General features: G+C 28.4%; 1 protein-coding gene across 1 annotated transcript in view; it reads left to right on the top strand.

The window, feature by feature from the left end:
* Window positions 1-17344, top strand: part of LanB2 (laminin subunit gamma-1) — a 74382-nt gene extending 57038 nt beyond the window's left edge. The window contains exons 17-26 of the mRNA XM_087163671.1: window positions 416-607; window positions 2187-2496; window positions 5391-5528; window positions 6409-6586; window positions 7302-7424; window positions 7679-7793; window positions 8711-8910; window positions 11666-11824; window positions 11976-12075; window positions 14134-17344. Of these exons, the coding sequence (XP_087019797.1) occupies window positions 416-607; window positions 2187-2496; window positions 5391-5528; window positions 6409-6586; window positions 7302-7424; window positions 7679-7793; window positions 8711-8910; window positions 11666-11824; window positions 11976-12075; window positions 14134-14393 (1775 nt within the window). The 3' untranslated portion in view covers window positions 14394-17344. The remainder of the gene's footprint in view (window positions 1-415; window positions 608-2186; window positions 2497-5390; window positions 5529-6408; window positions 6587-7301; window positions 7425-7678; window positions 7794-8710; window positions 8911-11665; window positions 11825-11975; window positions 12076-14133) is intronic.
* Window positions 17345-17808: the final 464 nt, after the last annotated feature.

Here is a 17808-nt window from a genome sequence, read left to right as displayed (position 1 = left end):
GATACAATGTGATTCTTAATACAAAAGTATTCACAAGTTTATCTTTAATTGCCTAGGGCCTACGAATGGTATAATCCGGCTCTGTCCATAAGAAAAAAAAATAATACTTTCCCTTCACATATGAATTGCATGTCTGAGGACATAAATATTTGATGGTAGTTAAAGTCAAATTTTAATGGTCTTGGACCACTGAAATTTTGAGCCTCAAATTGAATTTTTTAAAAATTCTTTGTGTGTTTGTCCTGTTTTTTGCGAACTTTCCTGCCTTTTTTTTTTAAAGCAAAAAATACAGTTTAACCTATGTTATTTAATAGAAGTGTAGTGTATAGAGGGAAATTTCAATACAATTTTTCCTAAGGGCTCAATGTTTTAAGGTTTAATACCATATTTTTAATTCATTAAATAAATCTTTCAGACTGCCCACCTTGCTACAATCTTGTTAAAGATGCTGCTGATGCTCATCGTGGAAAACTGGCTGAACTTCAAGAATTGCTGCAGGCATTACGAGATAATCCCCAATTGCTGAATGATGAAGAATTTGTCATGAAATTGGCAAAAGTGCAAGAAAAAGTTAATAATTTATTAGAAGAAGCTTTAGGCTCTACTGGTTTGTATTAGCTCTTGATTTTTCTTTACCTAAATTTATTTTGGTATTCATATCGTATAAATAATTTCTTAGTTACACATAATTTTTGTTAAATCATCATTTGATAATTATTGAAATAAGATTAAATGTATTATTTCTTTGAAGATAAATTGAAACATATTTTCTTATACTAGCTTATAAATAGTATCTCTAGGGAGTTTTTCCTTAGAGTCAATGATTTCAAACAGTTATATACAAAAAAATATATCTATCTCTTATAGTCTCACAACAAAAAAATTACTTTGGGTAACATTGCATAACATAACAAAATAAACATAACATAACAAAAATCTAACCATTAAGAAAATTCTTAGATCAAAATAAAAAGGCCAATAATTTTTATCTTTAATTCCCGTTGGTATAAAAAATAAAGGTATAAACAATTATGGACATTTTTGTTCTCCATATTTACCTCTCTATTTGTCTATATTTATCTATCTTCAATTTATATATATTTTACAATTACATATGATGAAATACTAGATAAATGTATGACATATGTATACTAGATATAAGTATATATGAACCAGAAATAGGAGTGTTGAGCAAGCTTAAAATATAGTATGCTATTTTAAACTATTGTGCAACTTAAATAATGTTTTTTCTTCTTTAAGATTTAGATATTATGTTATGAAATATCTGTTTGATATATATTCAGCCATTATTTTTATTTCATTGCTTTGTAAGCATGTGATGTATAAATGAACCGGGATCTGGAAGTTATCCTAGCTGCTAACTTGTATAATTGTTGAGAAATATTTCACAGAGCAGTGGTATACTAATAATTAGAGTAGAAAAAAATTTCAAATAATTAAGCTACCTATCAAAGCTAGCTGACAGATCTTATACATACAGAAAAGTATGGTAAAGCATTCCTTCAACAGCCCATTGTGGGCCAGTGGAGTCATGGAGATTAAGTCCTTAAATTTTGTGAGAAACAAGCTGATGAAGGCAGGGAAGTCAGCAGTGCATACTTGCCACCTTTACTTCCCAAACAGAGTGCGCTTTTGGCCACCACTGGGGATCAATTCCCACTTTCAGCATCATCATCATAGTTTGCCAGACAGCCCAATGTGAGCCAATGCCTTCCTCTGAAGATTTCTCCTAGACGACTTCCAATTTATCTTTGATCTTCTATTCTTTTCATTAATTGTGAGAAAATCAGACTCCACTGAGTCAGCCCATCTCAACTGTGGAATTCCCCGCTTTCTTGTTTAACTGAGTCTAAAAAGCAGTTTCTTTTTTATTGTATTATCATCACTCATTCGAATAACGTGGGCGATGCAATTCATTCTATTTATTTTTATGTATTTAATAATATCAGGTGAGTCCCACTTTCACATTACCTTAATCACTGACTCTTTGCAACACCTTACAACAAAACTTAACTTTAATTTAATTTTCCAATAACTTAATAATATTCGTTTATTTCTGACAATTTAAAAAAAGAAGTGAAATTATATTGTGTATTTAAACTTAATATTAAATTGGCTTGCTGTTCTTTTAATTGAGGGAGTCTGTCGACAATTTTATTCTCTAGAGCTGGATGGCCAGGTTGGAAATAAACTGAAAGACCTTCGCAATAGATTGGAAGATGTGAATAAAACAGCTGGTGTGATTGCTAATAAGATAATCGATGCCAAAGAAATTGGAGGTTCTGGTGAAAGAAATATATCGATGGCTGAAGACATCATCAAAAGTGCACATGATGCCCTCATCAGTGCCAGAAAATACCTGGAAACTGAAGGAATATCCGCATTAGAAAAAGCCATTGAAAGATCTGAAAAATTTGGTCAGCAGTCTGAAAGAATGTCTGAAATTGCAAGAGAAGCCAGGCACCTTGCTGACGAGTAATTATTTCCTTTTTCTTATCGTTATTGTAACCTTTTATTCAGCACTCTTCTAGATCAGAGGCTCCTAATCTGTAATACGAGTACACTCCTGGGGTTTTGGGAAATGCATACGCTCCAACTTATGAGGATTTTGAAAATAATTCTTTCTAGTGGTAGCGAACCAAAGTAGAAATTTTTAAAGCAAATGGATCTCTCATAAAACTTTTATCAGAACTTAAGAATCTAGCCATATGGCCTGCACTTTTATAAGTAATAGTGGACAAGTTACGCTAAAATAATTTTTTTTTAAATATTAAGACATTAAATACACGAGTGGGCGACCTTTGTGCTAAAATACGAACTAAGGTAGACAACGTTAAAGAGCACAAAAATATTATTAAAAGCAGACAGCTGTTTCGGATGCTCAAAGGGCAACCTTCATCAGTGCAACAGAAAACAATAAGAGAACAGAGTAAATATATATAGAAAGATGACGTCACAAGAGGGTTTAGACCAACGGCCAATAGGAGGGAAGGGTGAATGGAAGACGACAAATAGGAAGCAAGGAACAAAAAAAAGGGGGGGTAGTTAGTTTTTATCATAGATTTCCAAACAGGAGAAATATAAGGAGCACTCGATAGGTCATTGACCAACAGTTTGGAATTTTTGAAAATATGATAAGACTCATAAAAATCTAAATCATATATTGAGGAACAATTTTGAATGACTTTAGAAGAGGAAAAATTAAAATTATGATTAGAGTCCCAACAATGTTGGGCAATAGATGAGCGTTTAAATTCTTGTTTTTTGACATAAGCTTCATGTTCCTTGACACGGCACTTTAAGGCACGCTTAGTTTGGCCAATATATGAAAGGCCGCATTGGCAATTAATTTGGTATATACCCCAGTTATTTTGACTGTCAATGGGCTGTTTGAGATTAGAAAATTTTATCTTATTAATGGGACTGAAAATAATATTGAAATCAAACTTCATTAGGATATTAGCAACTTGCCGACTTATTTTAGGAAAATAGGGTAAAATTACCAAATTGTTAGAAAATTCTTTGGAAGGTTTATCGGTAGGCGATTGTTTAGTTACGTTTTTATGAATATTATCAATAATGCTAGGGGAATAACCTCTGTCATGAGCAATGGCTTTGATGTAGTTTAATTCTGCATCAAGAAGATCAATATTGGAACAAATATTAACAGCACGGTGGACAAAAGACCGAAAAGAGGCAAGTTTTTGGTTGGGAGGGTGGGCGGATCTGTAATGAGGGGGAAGAGAAACAGCAAAAGGTTTACGAAAGACAGTAGTATGGAATGAATTATCATTCCGAGTCACAAGCACATCTAAGAAAGGAAGTTTTTGATCAGACTCTAATTCAAAGGTGAACTGAATGCAAGAATCAATGCTGTTCATAACTTAAGGATTTGATCTAAATTACAATTATTTTCCTTGTGACGTCATCTTTCTATATATATTTACTCTGTTCTCTTATTGTTTTCTGTTGCACTGATGAAGGTTGCCCTTTGAGCATCCGAAACAGCTGTCTGCTTTTAATAATATCTTTGTGCTCTTTAACGTTGTCTATCTTAGTTCGTATTAAGACATTAATTTTGCTACTGTCTGAAAAGAAGATTTCTGAAACTACGGAAATTCTGTAGCAGTTGGAGGGTAAGGAAATGATGGCTTGGGGTTATTAGAAAATATTAATATTTATTATATATAAAAGAGCTCACGGTGTCTTTTCAATAATATTTTCTAAATCATAATGCTGTAGGTAATAAATAAATGTCAGATCTCTTCAACAAATTGTTCTTTGATCATCAAGTTGTCAGTTTCGGGGAAAAGAGATGTTATTCGACTGAATCTGAAATCCAATTTCAAATATAGAAATCATATAAATTTCTGGCAAAAATTAAGACCGAGAAGCATTAAGAGCTGAATATGAAAGCTGTTAAATACTTATTATTCTTCCAAAAACTAGAGTTGGTTGAATGAGTCTTATACTTGTATACTTTTATCAGAACAAGCTTGCTACTGCAGTTTAAGAGTATATTTTGGTTCAAATCTACTTAACTAAAAGATGCTCATGTCACTAGAGGAAGCTCATGGATTGGATTACACTATGTTTGAAGGACTTTTTTTAAAGTAAAATTATTATAATTCAAACCAAGGTTTAGTTTTAAATGTAAAATTTAAATTAAAAGACTTTTAAGTTTCAATAGTTTGAGACACCTTATCAATTTACTATTATAAGAGCTAGTAGCCATTCATCAGTAATGGCAAATATTTTTCATGGATATAGAAGATTTAGGCAAAAAGGAGTTTGCAGAAACAAAAAAAATTTATCAAGGGTACACAGGAGTATTAAGTTCTACTTAGTATACTAAGTATACTAAAGTATACTTAGTATACTTTAGAATGTAATATTAATGCTTATAATATTAAATATCATACTAACTGTATCATCTTTTTAAAATCATATTAACTGTATTATGCCCTGCTTTAATTTTTTTCATCCAAAGGACCTGTTTTACCTCAAAGTTATGTAAATAATTAAACTATAAAATAATTGAGACATGAAAAGATAACTTCATTTTTAATAAGTTTTCAAAGCTGGTAATTTCAGAAAGTATTTGGATATTTAACTCTAGTTTAGTTACTTTGAGTTATTAAGTATTTTTTTAAAGAAAAAAAATAAATACCAGTAAATTTGAGATTCCCCTAAATAAAAGTGTTTTTTTAAAGTACTCCATATTATGTCTATGGTTAAATCTTTATTTTGTTAAATTTTTGTAAATTTTGATTCTCAGCAGATCACAGAATATTTCTTATGTGGTAACTCTCAAAACTGCATTAAACATAAGAACTTTTAGCTCTATCTTTAAATTTATTTTTACCTAGGCATGAAAAAGAAGCTGAAGAGATTATGAAAAAATCCTTAGATGCCAGGAATATTTCCAAAGAGGCCTATGACAAAGTGAGACATGCATTAGAAACTCCTGGTGAAACAGCAGACAACATCAATCGGTTAGAAAGAAAGTAAGTTAGAAAGAAACAAAAAAGTTAACATAAGCTGATTGAATTAAAAATTACAAAACCAGATGCAAAAATGAACTTTCTCTAAATAAGCTTGCATACCCTTTATGCAACCAATTTTAATTTTTTATCTTAAAAAGATTTTTTTGCATTACAATATCTTTCATTAAAAGAGTTTTATAAACAGGTCAATTAGCATATTTGAGGTTTACTCATACCGTAAAGAGTATTATTTCTTAGTACAAAGTTCATACAACTCATTAAATAAATAGTTATTCAGGGTATCACCTTTTTTTGCACAGTATTTGACTCAGGCATGCATGGAATTTCATTTCCTGAAATATAAGCCAGAATGTAATTTTCGTTCACCACTATTTCACATTCATGAAAAATATGAACAATGTTAAAGATGATAACAAGTGTGATATGAAGAAAGTTTTGGTGATCGAGAAACTCAAAATATAAAATACAATAATAATAATAATATTAAATTGAAATTGGGTTGTCTTAAGACTTTAATATATCCAGAAACAATGGTTTTGTACTTTAAAAAGATGTGATTCAACATTTTTTTTTTTAATAGAAGAAAAACGAAAAGATGAAACTTCTTGTATTCACTACATCGTGAGTTGAAATTTTGACTGTTAACTTAAATAATGAATTTAGCTAATTCTTTAAAAAACTTCCCTTAACTTTATACCCCTTAAAAAAGCTTTTAGTTCCTTTGCCACAGCACTCCATTTTTTGAGAAAGATGATGCAACTAATATTTTGGGTATACGCAAAAATTTTTAAAGTTTTATAGATTTCTTTGCAAGAATAACAGTTGCAATCTGGCTATAAATACCAATTTATTTTTCTTACCCTTGTTATTTTTTATTAAGGCTTATAGATGTGGACCATAAAATAGAAGAAGTGAAAAGATTAGCCACAGCTGCTTATGATGAAGCTAATAAAACATATGAGGCAGCACTTGATTTGTTCACAAAAGCCAATTCGATTAACTTACCGGATATTGATGTGGATGAAATGAAAGAGAATGCTGCTGCTCTTATCAAGCAGGTATTTGAAAATGATTTTATTTTTATACTATCATTGTAATTAATGAATTATTTTTTTATGAATTGTTGAAAATCGAGCTGCCAATTAACACTATGTACAGCTTCATGATAAGCAGCTTCGTTCATATAGTATTATTTTAGTATTATTCATTTGTTTAGTATTAGAATTATGTATCTGGCTACACTTTTTTTGATTAATTAAAATTTTTGTTTAGTAAACAGTATGTAGTACTTTCTTCTTTCGATTATTAAAATCCTAAATACAGCTATGACTCTGTTCGGTTGATTTTATAACAGGAACTAATTTTAAAGTTGTAAATTATAGTCAAGAATATATATAGTCAAGAATATTCTGTGAAAAAATACCGGCTTCCTGAAAAATTTTACACTGGGCAATAAGAAGTAAATCATCTGCAAAATCAATTTTAAAACAGTTCTGAAACTTGGAAATATTACAAAGAAGGCATTCATAATTAGATTCATATAAGAAGATGCATGTATATTGTATTATTTATAATATATATCTGTATATTGAATATTTGTTTATGTATTCATACTTGTCTATATTTTTTAAGTTTAAGTAATTAGAGGCTTTTTGTATTTGTTGATAAAAATATTTAATCGAGCTATCAACTCGTTTTGCTTTTTGTGAATTTTTTTGACATTCTTCAAATATTGGCTATTGTGAAATGTTGTATTAATTTATGATTTCCTAGGCTAAGGAATTACAAGAAAGGGCTGATAATCTTGCTAAAGAAAATGAAGAACTTTTGGGAAAGATAAAGCAACAAGTTGATGATGCTGAAGATTTACTTAAAGCTGGAGAGAAACAACAACAAGTAACTTATAAATACTTTCTTATTTTTTTAGCATGAGTTTAATTGTTAAATTATTTGCTTCTTGATTTTATTAATAGTACATTGAATTTGTAATACAACTGTCATAGGATGCTGCAAAAAAAGAATATGACTTACCATAAGTTTAATAGTTGGATTGATTATCTTTCAAGTTGTCAAGAATTAAAGTAGAAAAAAAGTTAGAGGAATAGTTATGTAACAATTTTTAACGAATATTTTTTCTTTTATATTTTCAGATAATTGATGAGATGATGGCTACTGTTGATGCTGCTCTTGCTAAAGCTAAGGATGCAGTTGAATCTGGTGAAAAAACATTAAAAGATGCTAAGGAAACACTTGAAACATTGAGAGGTATGATTTTAATCAAATATATGCTGTTGAAAATTCGTAGTTGCTGTTCTTGTATTTTGCATAAGCATTTTGTACTAATTACATTTTGAATTAATATTTGACATAGAATACTTGAATTTTGAATTAATACTTGATGTTTATTAATTTTAATATTTGTTACAGTAGTAAAAGTCATTGTAAAATTCAATTAAAATCAGGTACTTTTCCATTGTACATGTGATAAAGTGAAGAAAAAAAAGAAAGAAAGGAAATTAATAAGTTTACTTGTGCTAAAGAAATGGAAAAGTTTTCATATATTCATAAAATAGTTAGTATGTTTAAATCTGTTTTGAATGAAATTTACAATGATATATTGCAAATAATAATAATAATAAAATTTAAGTTTAAATTAAAGAATTTTTTTAATTTTCTATATAAAAATCTATAAATAATTTTTGTATTGAAAAATATAAATTTTGAATATAAATTAATATTGAAATATAAATTTTTACATTGAAAATTAAAAGGATTCTTCGATTTAAACTTAAATTTTATTATTATTATTATTATTTGCAATAAATCTTTGTAAATTTCATTCAAAACAGATTGAAACATAGCTATTATTTGAATGTAGGAAAACTTTTCCATTTCTTTAGCACAAGTAAATTTATTAGTTTTCTTTCTTTCTTTCTTTTTTTTTCTCTTTTTTTTTTGACTTTATCATTTGTACTGGCGAAATGGAAAAGTACCTGATTTTAATTGAATTTTACAATGACTTTTACTACTGTAACAAGTATTAAAATCAATAAATAAGTAAATAAGATGGAAAAAAATAAAGCCATAAATTTAAAAATATACATATATATTTTAATTATGAGTTGCTTTAAACTGTAAGCACTTTATTGGTTTTTAAAGCTTTAATTATTTTTTTCTTCTAGGTTTTGATCAGCTTATACAAGAGAGCAAAGGTAGAGCTGATGAAGCAATGACTAGAATTCCAGAAATAGAAAGAATTATTACTGAAGCAGAAGATAAAACTGCATCAGCTGAAAGTGCTTTAAGTGGGGCTAAGATGGTTGCCATTGACTCCAGGGATGAAGCTCAACGTGCGGAAGGCACGGCTAAGAATGCATCTGATGTAATATATACATTTTTACTTTATTGTGGATTCAGAGTTTTTATTAAATAGAATGGAGGATTATATTTATGAATAATCTTGCCTATTTGTGCCTAGTGCCCTTTTAAAAGAGGAAGTTTCCATTTTTTTAAACAAGGGAAAAAAGTGATTGAACTATTGTTCTGTTGTTAGCAAGATAGTACTGTAATGTATTGATATCAATAGTATTTATATTTGAATATGAAGTCAAAGCACAGTGCTTTTTAAAAGCTATAGTAGTATAAGGTAAATGAAAAAAATAAACCACTTGAAAAAATCAACGTACCACTTTCTCCATATTAATGTTTATCAAAAATAGATCACTTTTTGCGATCTATATCTGTGGTAAAGTTATATAAGGAGAAATACCATCAATAAAAGTTTAATTTTTTTTATGTTTGAAAAATAATGTTTGGTTGAAAATTATTCATTTTTATCACATTATTAATATCTGCTTATATATACAGAAAATGTGTGTTTACATTTTCATAAATTATGTATTTTTTTCAATTTTTTGTTTAAAACTGAAATAGGCTATTTCAGTGATTAGGCTACTCATTTTAAAAGCAACTAATTGAGGAGTTGCCCATGAGTATCTCTACACATCTGCATGCCATTGGCTAAAAGCGGTTTTAAAGATAATTTTTCTAGCTGCTATTGGTTTTCTTTTAATTTAAATATAGTTTAAAAAATTGCGCACACGTGAAGAAGAGGGTTTAGTTTTCAATTTTATTATTTTTTCTCTTAAAAGGAAATATGTTCTTATTTTGGCGTTGGTGTCATTTGCCAGGGGGTGGCCGTGAGTATTTGTTCTTCTCATTAATTAAAACACTTTAAAAGTTCCCCTCATTGTTTCTAACAAATAAGAAAAATTTTCATGAATCATCAATTTAAACTTTTATAAAGTGAAATCGAGAGAGATTAATCTGATTTTAGATGCTCAGCCGATTTAAGAATTTTTTTTTATTACGTGTGAAAGTTAGACTTTGTTTGACAGTATGTTTTAATTTGGATCTGCACAAAAATTGAACATCAGCAAGACTCATTTTGGGTGAAGATTACATTATAATATTTATATAATGATACCTATAAAATTAAGATGTTATATTCTGCCATTGGTACTTTACAGCAGTGGTCCCCAACCCCCGGGCCCCTAATTACTTCCGATCCATAGATCAAATGGTAGAAACATTAAATTTTTTCAATTTTCTTTATTGTCGTGTTTTGCTTTTGGGTTTATGCGACTTTTTATGGATGAGAGGTTAACTGGCAGTTGAGATAAAACTTACTCTGAGATAAACCTAAAACTAAGATTCTTCACCTAAAGCTGCACCCATACTGTGCATGTAATTGCAGGGCTGATTGTGCTCCGGAAAAAATCCTGATTTCCGGATTTTTCGCTAACAGTGATCCGGAAGTTTCCGGAGATCGAAAGTCCAGACGTTTCAAAAAATCATTGATCACTTAAGTTTCCGGAAATCAAATTTTTAAAGGTGGAACTTAAAAACACAGTTTATTTAATTTGTTTGTAAGGGAGAGCCACAGAAATACTTTATAAGCTTATATTCATGATTAATATTCATTTTTTTATCACTAAATAGTTGTTATAATCATAAACTCAAAAAAAAAAAAAAAAAAAATGACATATTTGTAAATTTTAATTACTTCTCCAGGTCATCATAGGTATGTGTAAATGGTATAGGTATGTGTAAAATTTTAAATATATTTTTAGTAAACTAAGAAATACTGAGAAAAAGGGGAAAAAAACCTTGTTTAATTTTTTTTCTAATTTTTCAATTTAAACTGCTTTTTTTTTTGTTTTTTTTTTTTTCAAATTCAGGAAATTTTCCGGAATTTTGACTTGGGCTCACAATTACCCTTGTAATTGTATTTTGTTTTGAAGGCATGTTTAAATAAAATTAAATTAAAATTATAAAAGCAAAATCATCTTAAATAATCAACGTCCACGCCCCCCTTTCACATCGCCAAGGTAAAATTATAAAAAGATGACCAGTCCAAGGCCATAAATAGGTTGAGGGACACTGCTTTACAGTATGGTGAATTTATATAACTTAATTATTTTTTCTTTTAAAAATAAAATATACTCTCATGTTAGGTCAAGATCAAATAAAAATATTTTTACAATGATAGCTATGGGAGCCACGATGGCTCAGGGGATAGAGCGTTCGGCTTCCAATGAGGTGTACCAAGTTCGAATCCCAGCGATGGCTGGTGGATACAAATTCTGCATCCAGCTTGCACTGACCACAGTCTGCTGTAAAATAGCCTAAGTGGTAGATAGATCATGTGTGAGAGTCCCTTTGCCTTCTAGCTAACCGTGGGAGGTTTTCGTGGGTTTCCTCTCCATGTAAAGCAAATGCGGGTTAGTTCCATCAATAAGTCCTCTACAATGGCCAATTTCTCTCTGTACTTGATTCAGGAGTTACCTTGTCTTTTGAATTGGGTTCAAAATTATACAGCTGTGGCGTTGAACATTAGTAGTCGTAAGCCCAATCATTGAATCGACTGTTAAAGGACGGTTATAATTATAATATTTTAATGATACCTATGAAATTAAGATATTTATATTCTGTTATTTGGCAATTTACAGTATTCTGAGTTTTCTAAAATTTGTTTTTTTGTGAATGACATTCTATATTTTCTAATTGGTATTTTGTTTGTCTGAAAATTTTCTTTGTGAATGACATTCAATGTTTACTAATGTTTTTATTTGAAGCATGCTCAAGCTGTTTTGGAAAGTGCTGAAGAGACAAAGAAAGAAGCAGGAGAATTAAGGGATAAAGCTGATGATCTAGCTGATGGGGTTCAGAAAACAGATGATACATTGAAAGAGTATGAAAAACAAGCAGATGATGATGCTGATCTAGTCAAACAGGTGAATTTTTTTATTTTTGAAGCACATGCCATTATAATAGTTGTTTTTGAAACTATGAATTCTAAAAAAATTTTCTACATATGGTATATTTTCACTTTGTATGATTTTTTTTCACAATTATTAATTTTTTTTTAAAAATATTTCATTTCAGGCTTTGGAACAAGCAAATAGAGCCAAACAAAGTGCCACTGATGCCTCTGTTAAAGTGAAAAATGCCCTAGATACCGTTGATGATATTTTGCGGGCTCTAGGTAATTCTGCACTGAATTATTCTGTTGTATCAAATTTTAGGATCTAAGCAAATTGCTATTTATATGAACTAAAATAATTAATATTTTGTGAAGGTATACTCTGTGTATACTCTGTATTTTTTAAATGTCATAGCAACCATGTTTCTTCACCAAACCATGTATTTTTATTCATTATTATTTAGAAAATCATGATGGAAAGAAACACAGTGTATAAAATATTGTTAAACATTTATTACAAAAATAATTAATCTATTTGAATATGTTCTATGCTAATTATGATTAAATGATTTGGTAAATATAAGCTAAATTGCCAATTTAAGGATAAGACTGTTGTTGCAAAATTCATATAGACATCTTTCACCTGTAAAGTATGTCTTTCTTTTTTTTCTTGATTTTATTACTGTTATTCATCTATTTAAAATCTTGAAACTAGAAGCAATGTTCCTTTATTATAAAGTACATAATCCTATGATATTACCTTATTATGCAACATTTTAAGGTAAAAGTTTTTAAAAAGTTTTTAACCTTATTACCTAAATACAATTATTGACCCTTAAATTTATATTCATTTTCATGAATTTTGCAACAAAAGTATATTAACAATATTTTTTTTTACAATATTTTATACACTGTATTTCTATCATGATTTGCCAAATAATATTGAATAAAAGAGCCAATTTTAGTGAAAATCGAAAAAGGGACATGGTTGCTATGGCATTTAAAAAATTTGACCACCTTTCGCAAAACATAAATTTAGAATTATTAAACATTAAATTTTATTTATTCTTATGATAAGTTTTAAGTAAAACTATGTCCAGTCAGCATATGCAGTTAAATTAATGAATGCAACATTTTAAAACACTATTAAAAACTAAGTATTTGCACTATTACTCTTTGGCAAAAAACATCTTAGAAGTTTTTATAGTAACTTAAAATTAATTAAGAATTCTAAAATCAAAATTGTTGATACGTTGATAACTTGTGAAATGATAACGTTTAAATTTTAAACCAATAAATCTGGGAGCTAATGCTCTGAAACTAAATTTATGTTGATACAATAAATTTTTTTTTGTTCTTTTCATTGAATAATTTTTCATTTTAATGCATCAATCTGTTTGTTTTCTAGTTTAAGTATGCACAGTAATCTTTGAGGTTAGTGAGCAAGCCAGCAGGTTCAAAACCATTAAAAGCCATAAAAAATAACGCATAATTCAATTTTGATTTGCTTGAATATGATTTAAATTTATTTTCTTTTTGAACATCTTATTTTGAATTAATACTTTTTCCTGTGAAAAAGAAAATTTGCATTCAATTGGAAAATAAAATAATAATTTCTTAGAATTAATCAGAAAATAACAATAGCAAATAAAAAATTTCTTGATTTAATTCTAAAACTTTAGTGCAATTCATTCATTTGGGGAGATTCATTAAGTTTTTTTAAAAAAAATTTTTATAACCATCATTGAACAGCTGACCCAGTTCTGGGTTTATGACTACTAATGTTTAACTCTGTAACCTTCTAATTTTGAACCCAATCCAGAAGACAAGGGAACTTTTGGATTTAGTATTGAGATGATTTTTCCTTCTGGGGGGAGGACTTTTTGAGGGAACTAAACTTTATTTGCGTTACTTGGAGTGGAAGACCACGTGAACCACCTCTCACGGTTAGCCTGACGGCAAAGGGACTTTAACCCATGATCCGCCTGCCACTGAGGATATTTTACGTCAGATCTATGGTTGGTGCAAGCCAGGTGCAGAATTCGTAGCATTCAGCCATCACTGGGATTTGAACCAGGTTCACCTCATTGGGAGGCAAATGTTTTATCCCCTGAGACACCGTGGACTCATTTATTTATTAAGTTTTGTTCAAAAAATTGCTAGTATATTTTGGTATGTATATATACGAGCTCTGACATATTTTAAAAATATAGGGTGGAAAAAATCCTTCTGTCTAGGTGTGCCAGAGAAGGTAGGGCCGTCCTTGTTACAGAGTCTTGTAGTTTATTATAATTTCTCTTAAGGTTTTTCATATGTTAATGTTTTGAAATTTTTTGTTAGAGGGTCTTGATGACATTGATGAGTCTTTACTGGATGAATTAGAGAATCGTTTAGAAGCAGCAGAGAAAGAGCACAAGGAAGCTAATTTTGAGAGTCGCCTGCAAGAACTACGGCAGGAGAGAGATTTGCAGCATCAGTGGATGAAGGTGTATACAGAAGAAATCGAAAAAGCAAAGAAAGACGTTGCAAATATTGCTGACATACGGAATGCACTGCCCAATAAGTGTTATCGTCGGGTAATTCTTGAGCCTGAAAATTAATTTGACATAAGAGCTTGTTGAACTTTTTAAATTTATGTTTCTGACACTGGGAACAATCATTAATTACAATTTTTAGATCTTGAAAAAAATATGTATTTTAGTTTTAATGATCATTTCAAATTTTCAAAACTAAATGTTTAAGGTTATTTATATGAGAGTTTAACTTTTCTATCTAAATTATGATGGGTAACGAGTTTTTGATTTAAAATGTTTTTTCTTTTATATAAAATTTATACAGAAAAAAAAATGCAAATACTAGAATAGGGGTTGCAACCTTCTGTATGGGAACAAATATGATTCTTGAATGGCTAATATGCTGCTTCTGACTTCCAACAAAAAATTTTAATAAAATTATATAAGCAGTATAAGAAATGTTATAACAGATTTTAAAACTAATTTTTATAAACTAGTTTGAAAATCAGTTCTTTTCAAGAATTCAAGGCATCTTTGATTTTTTTTAAAGAAAAATTTCGCTAACAAAGACATTTTCAGAAAAGGTAGTTTAAGGATTTATCTAAAAAATAAACTTATAAATAATTTTTACTATATAAAAGAAGAAAGAAATAGCTTTATCACTAAGGAAATTGAAACTGTGCTCTTGTTTTATTTTATCAAAGGAATAAACATTTTAAATATAACAACAACTGCTTTTAAATTCATAACTAATTTGCATCTTGTTTAAGAAGCAATTAAGTTATCATCAATTGGTGTGAAGACTCAGTTCATGGTGTATCTTGAAAGCAAAATTTTTGTTCTCTGCAGCCATCTTCCTGAAATAGTTTTGCAATCCTATTCTAGTGATTTCATATCATTTAATATACACATGTGTTAAAAACTGAATTATTAAAATTATAATAGTTTATAAAATGTTAAAAGAAGTCTTATAATAGACAGTAAGTTATTGAATGAATGAATTAGTTATTTAAAAAGTTGACAGAAATTCTTGTTTGCATGCAACAAATTTTTGGTCTCATTTTGCCAAATGTATTTTTAATTTCGGCATTCCTGTACATTTTCATATTTTTTTATGCTTCTGACTTGTACGTTGATTTTTCTTTATTTTTAAATTTTATTTGTACGTATCAATATTATATTTTTGAGATGGTTTGTTTGGTGTTTTCAAAAGTATCTCAATTGTCAAAGCAACTTTGCATGCGGGTAGAATTTGTGTGTCAAACTGTATCATTTATATGTTTCCATACATTAGTTTTTGATAAAAAAGTTTATTTCTTTTTTTTATAAATTAAAATGTGTTGTGCCAAATGATGAAATGAGTTAAATTAAGGTTTCAATCACAAAAAAAGTGTATTATTCATGTTTTGTACAATTTTTTAAAAATCTAGAATCTCATTGTCTATTGTTTAAAATACTTTTTTTTTGCATGATTAATGCATTAAATTATTCATTTATTTGCAAGAATACTGTTGACCAAAGAATGACCAGTATTACATATGATATCAAGAAGCAATTTCTTAAAAAAAATTAATGATATTTAGTTTCTTTACCAGAATATTTGTGCAATATGTTTTTTTTTAAATTTCTTTTTTGTTTCTAACACAGTTCTGATGCCAAATCAATGCTGAATAACAAAATGAACTCTAAGTTAAGATTTATTTTGATTTTAATTAAAATAAAAAATTCTTCGATATTCATCAAAACAGATATTTTGTACACATTTTCGTTTAAATTTTAATGAATGTATATTAGACCCAAAAAATTTTAATTAATTAAAAATGACTTTTGTGTTTTTAACATCACCCAAAATTAATTTTGGTTAAATTGTAGTCATTATGTAATAATTTTGAAAAAGCTCAAATTTTTGATTCTGAATTAATTTCAGTTTCATTATTATTATTACTTATTTGATTGGTAATATTTAAAAAAGTTTTTTTCTTTTACTGTTTAAAAAAGAAAAATATTATTATTATTTTTTGTTGATTCATAGTAATCAGTTTTCGGTCACCAGTGATGCCAACTTGCTCCAGACAGCGAATAAATATTTTCGCGTGGTAGTTTTTGATGTATATTCTTTGAGTCGATTTAGAGGATTTTTACTCATCACTGCTTCTAAATAATTCAAAGGCTTTCCGGCATTCAAGCCGTGTCTAGAGTTTCAAAAAGTTGGAAAATTGAACTAAAATCTGCAAATTTCAGTTTGTTGTTCTCTACCGGGTTTTAAAACATTTTGTCTTCTCTAGAGTAGTTGGCATCTCTGTATATTTAATAAAAATAAATAATTATTTTGAAATTTTATCATTCAACCAATTATTTTTACTATCATCTTATCAATCGAATCTGTCTGTTGTTTACATTGCTGACTCCTACTTTAAAATGAACATTTTTAGTAACAGAATCATATTGAATTAACAACTGAATGTGCTGTAGTTCCTTTTATTTTTACTCTAACTTATCATTGCCAAAGATTTCTTTTCTATTTTGCCAAATGCTTTTATCTTTTGATACTATCTTTATCTACACTGCCATGTTTACAAGTCACCATTTCAGAAAGGTGTTCTATTTTTATGCATTTATTATACAGTTTTAAATCCTTTACAGTTTTTAAACTGAAGAAATTTAAAATAATTTGTACTTTTAGAAATTTAAATTTTTAAAAAAAAATATTGTTTTTCTGAAATATACACATTGCCAAAGGTCGCCATCTGTCCTTCGTACTATTCATGAAAAACACATGTATTTTTTCAGATTTAGAGTTTTTTAATTAAAATAATTTTTTATGTCTTAATTTTTTTATTTTCATTTCCATAAAATTTTTGAATTAAAATTCCTATAGTTTAAATAATTTTAGCTATTACTCTTTGTTTTGTAACTTGTTAATGTTTTCAGTTCAAAGAAAAATTTTCAGTTTTTATGCAGTTTACTAGTCACTTCATTTTTGTCCTTAATTTTTTAAAATTCTGTGAAGAATATCTTTTTTGAAAACTTTTTTTTTTCTCAATGCACTTTTTATTTGTAGTGAATAAAATTTAGAAAATTATAAATTATTTTTTATATAAGGTGAAGCATAATTTATCATTTTTTTCTTCTTCTTCATTATATTCATTAAGAAACAAAATATTTTAAATGAAGCACCAATAACATTTGTAGTAATTTGATATTGAAACATAATATGTTTTTTCCCCTCTGCCTCCCATTTGTTTAAGTATGGATTAAATTTCATGTTAATTTTTGCATTTAAATGTTTTATTTTTTTAACAAAATATTGTGCAATATTCTATATTGAAATATATCAGTTTCCTTTCAACACTGCTACTTTTTGTTTTTAAATTAAAATAATAAAAATGAATTTGTATAAATTGTTCTCTGTGTGTGTTTTTCTTCTCTTTTTTTTCTTCTTGCACATACGTTTTTTCAATTCTCTATTATGGATAGTGTTTTAAATACAAATGTAAGCCGA

This window comes from Parasteatoda tepidariorum, chromosome 5 (genome assembly GCF_982258835.1).
Source record: "Parasteatoda tepidariorum strain Cologne lab strain chromosome 5, Ptep-v5.0, whole genome shotgun sequence".
NCBI classification, from domain to species: Eukaryota; Metazoa; Arthropoda; class Arachnida; order Araneae; family Theridiidae; genus Parasteatoda; species Parasteatoda tepidariorum.
Note: the sequence above shows the minus strand (reverse complement) of the source record. Positions and strands in the feature narration are given on the sequence as shown.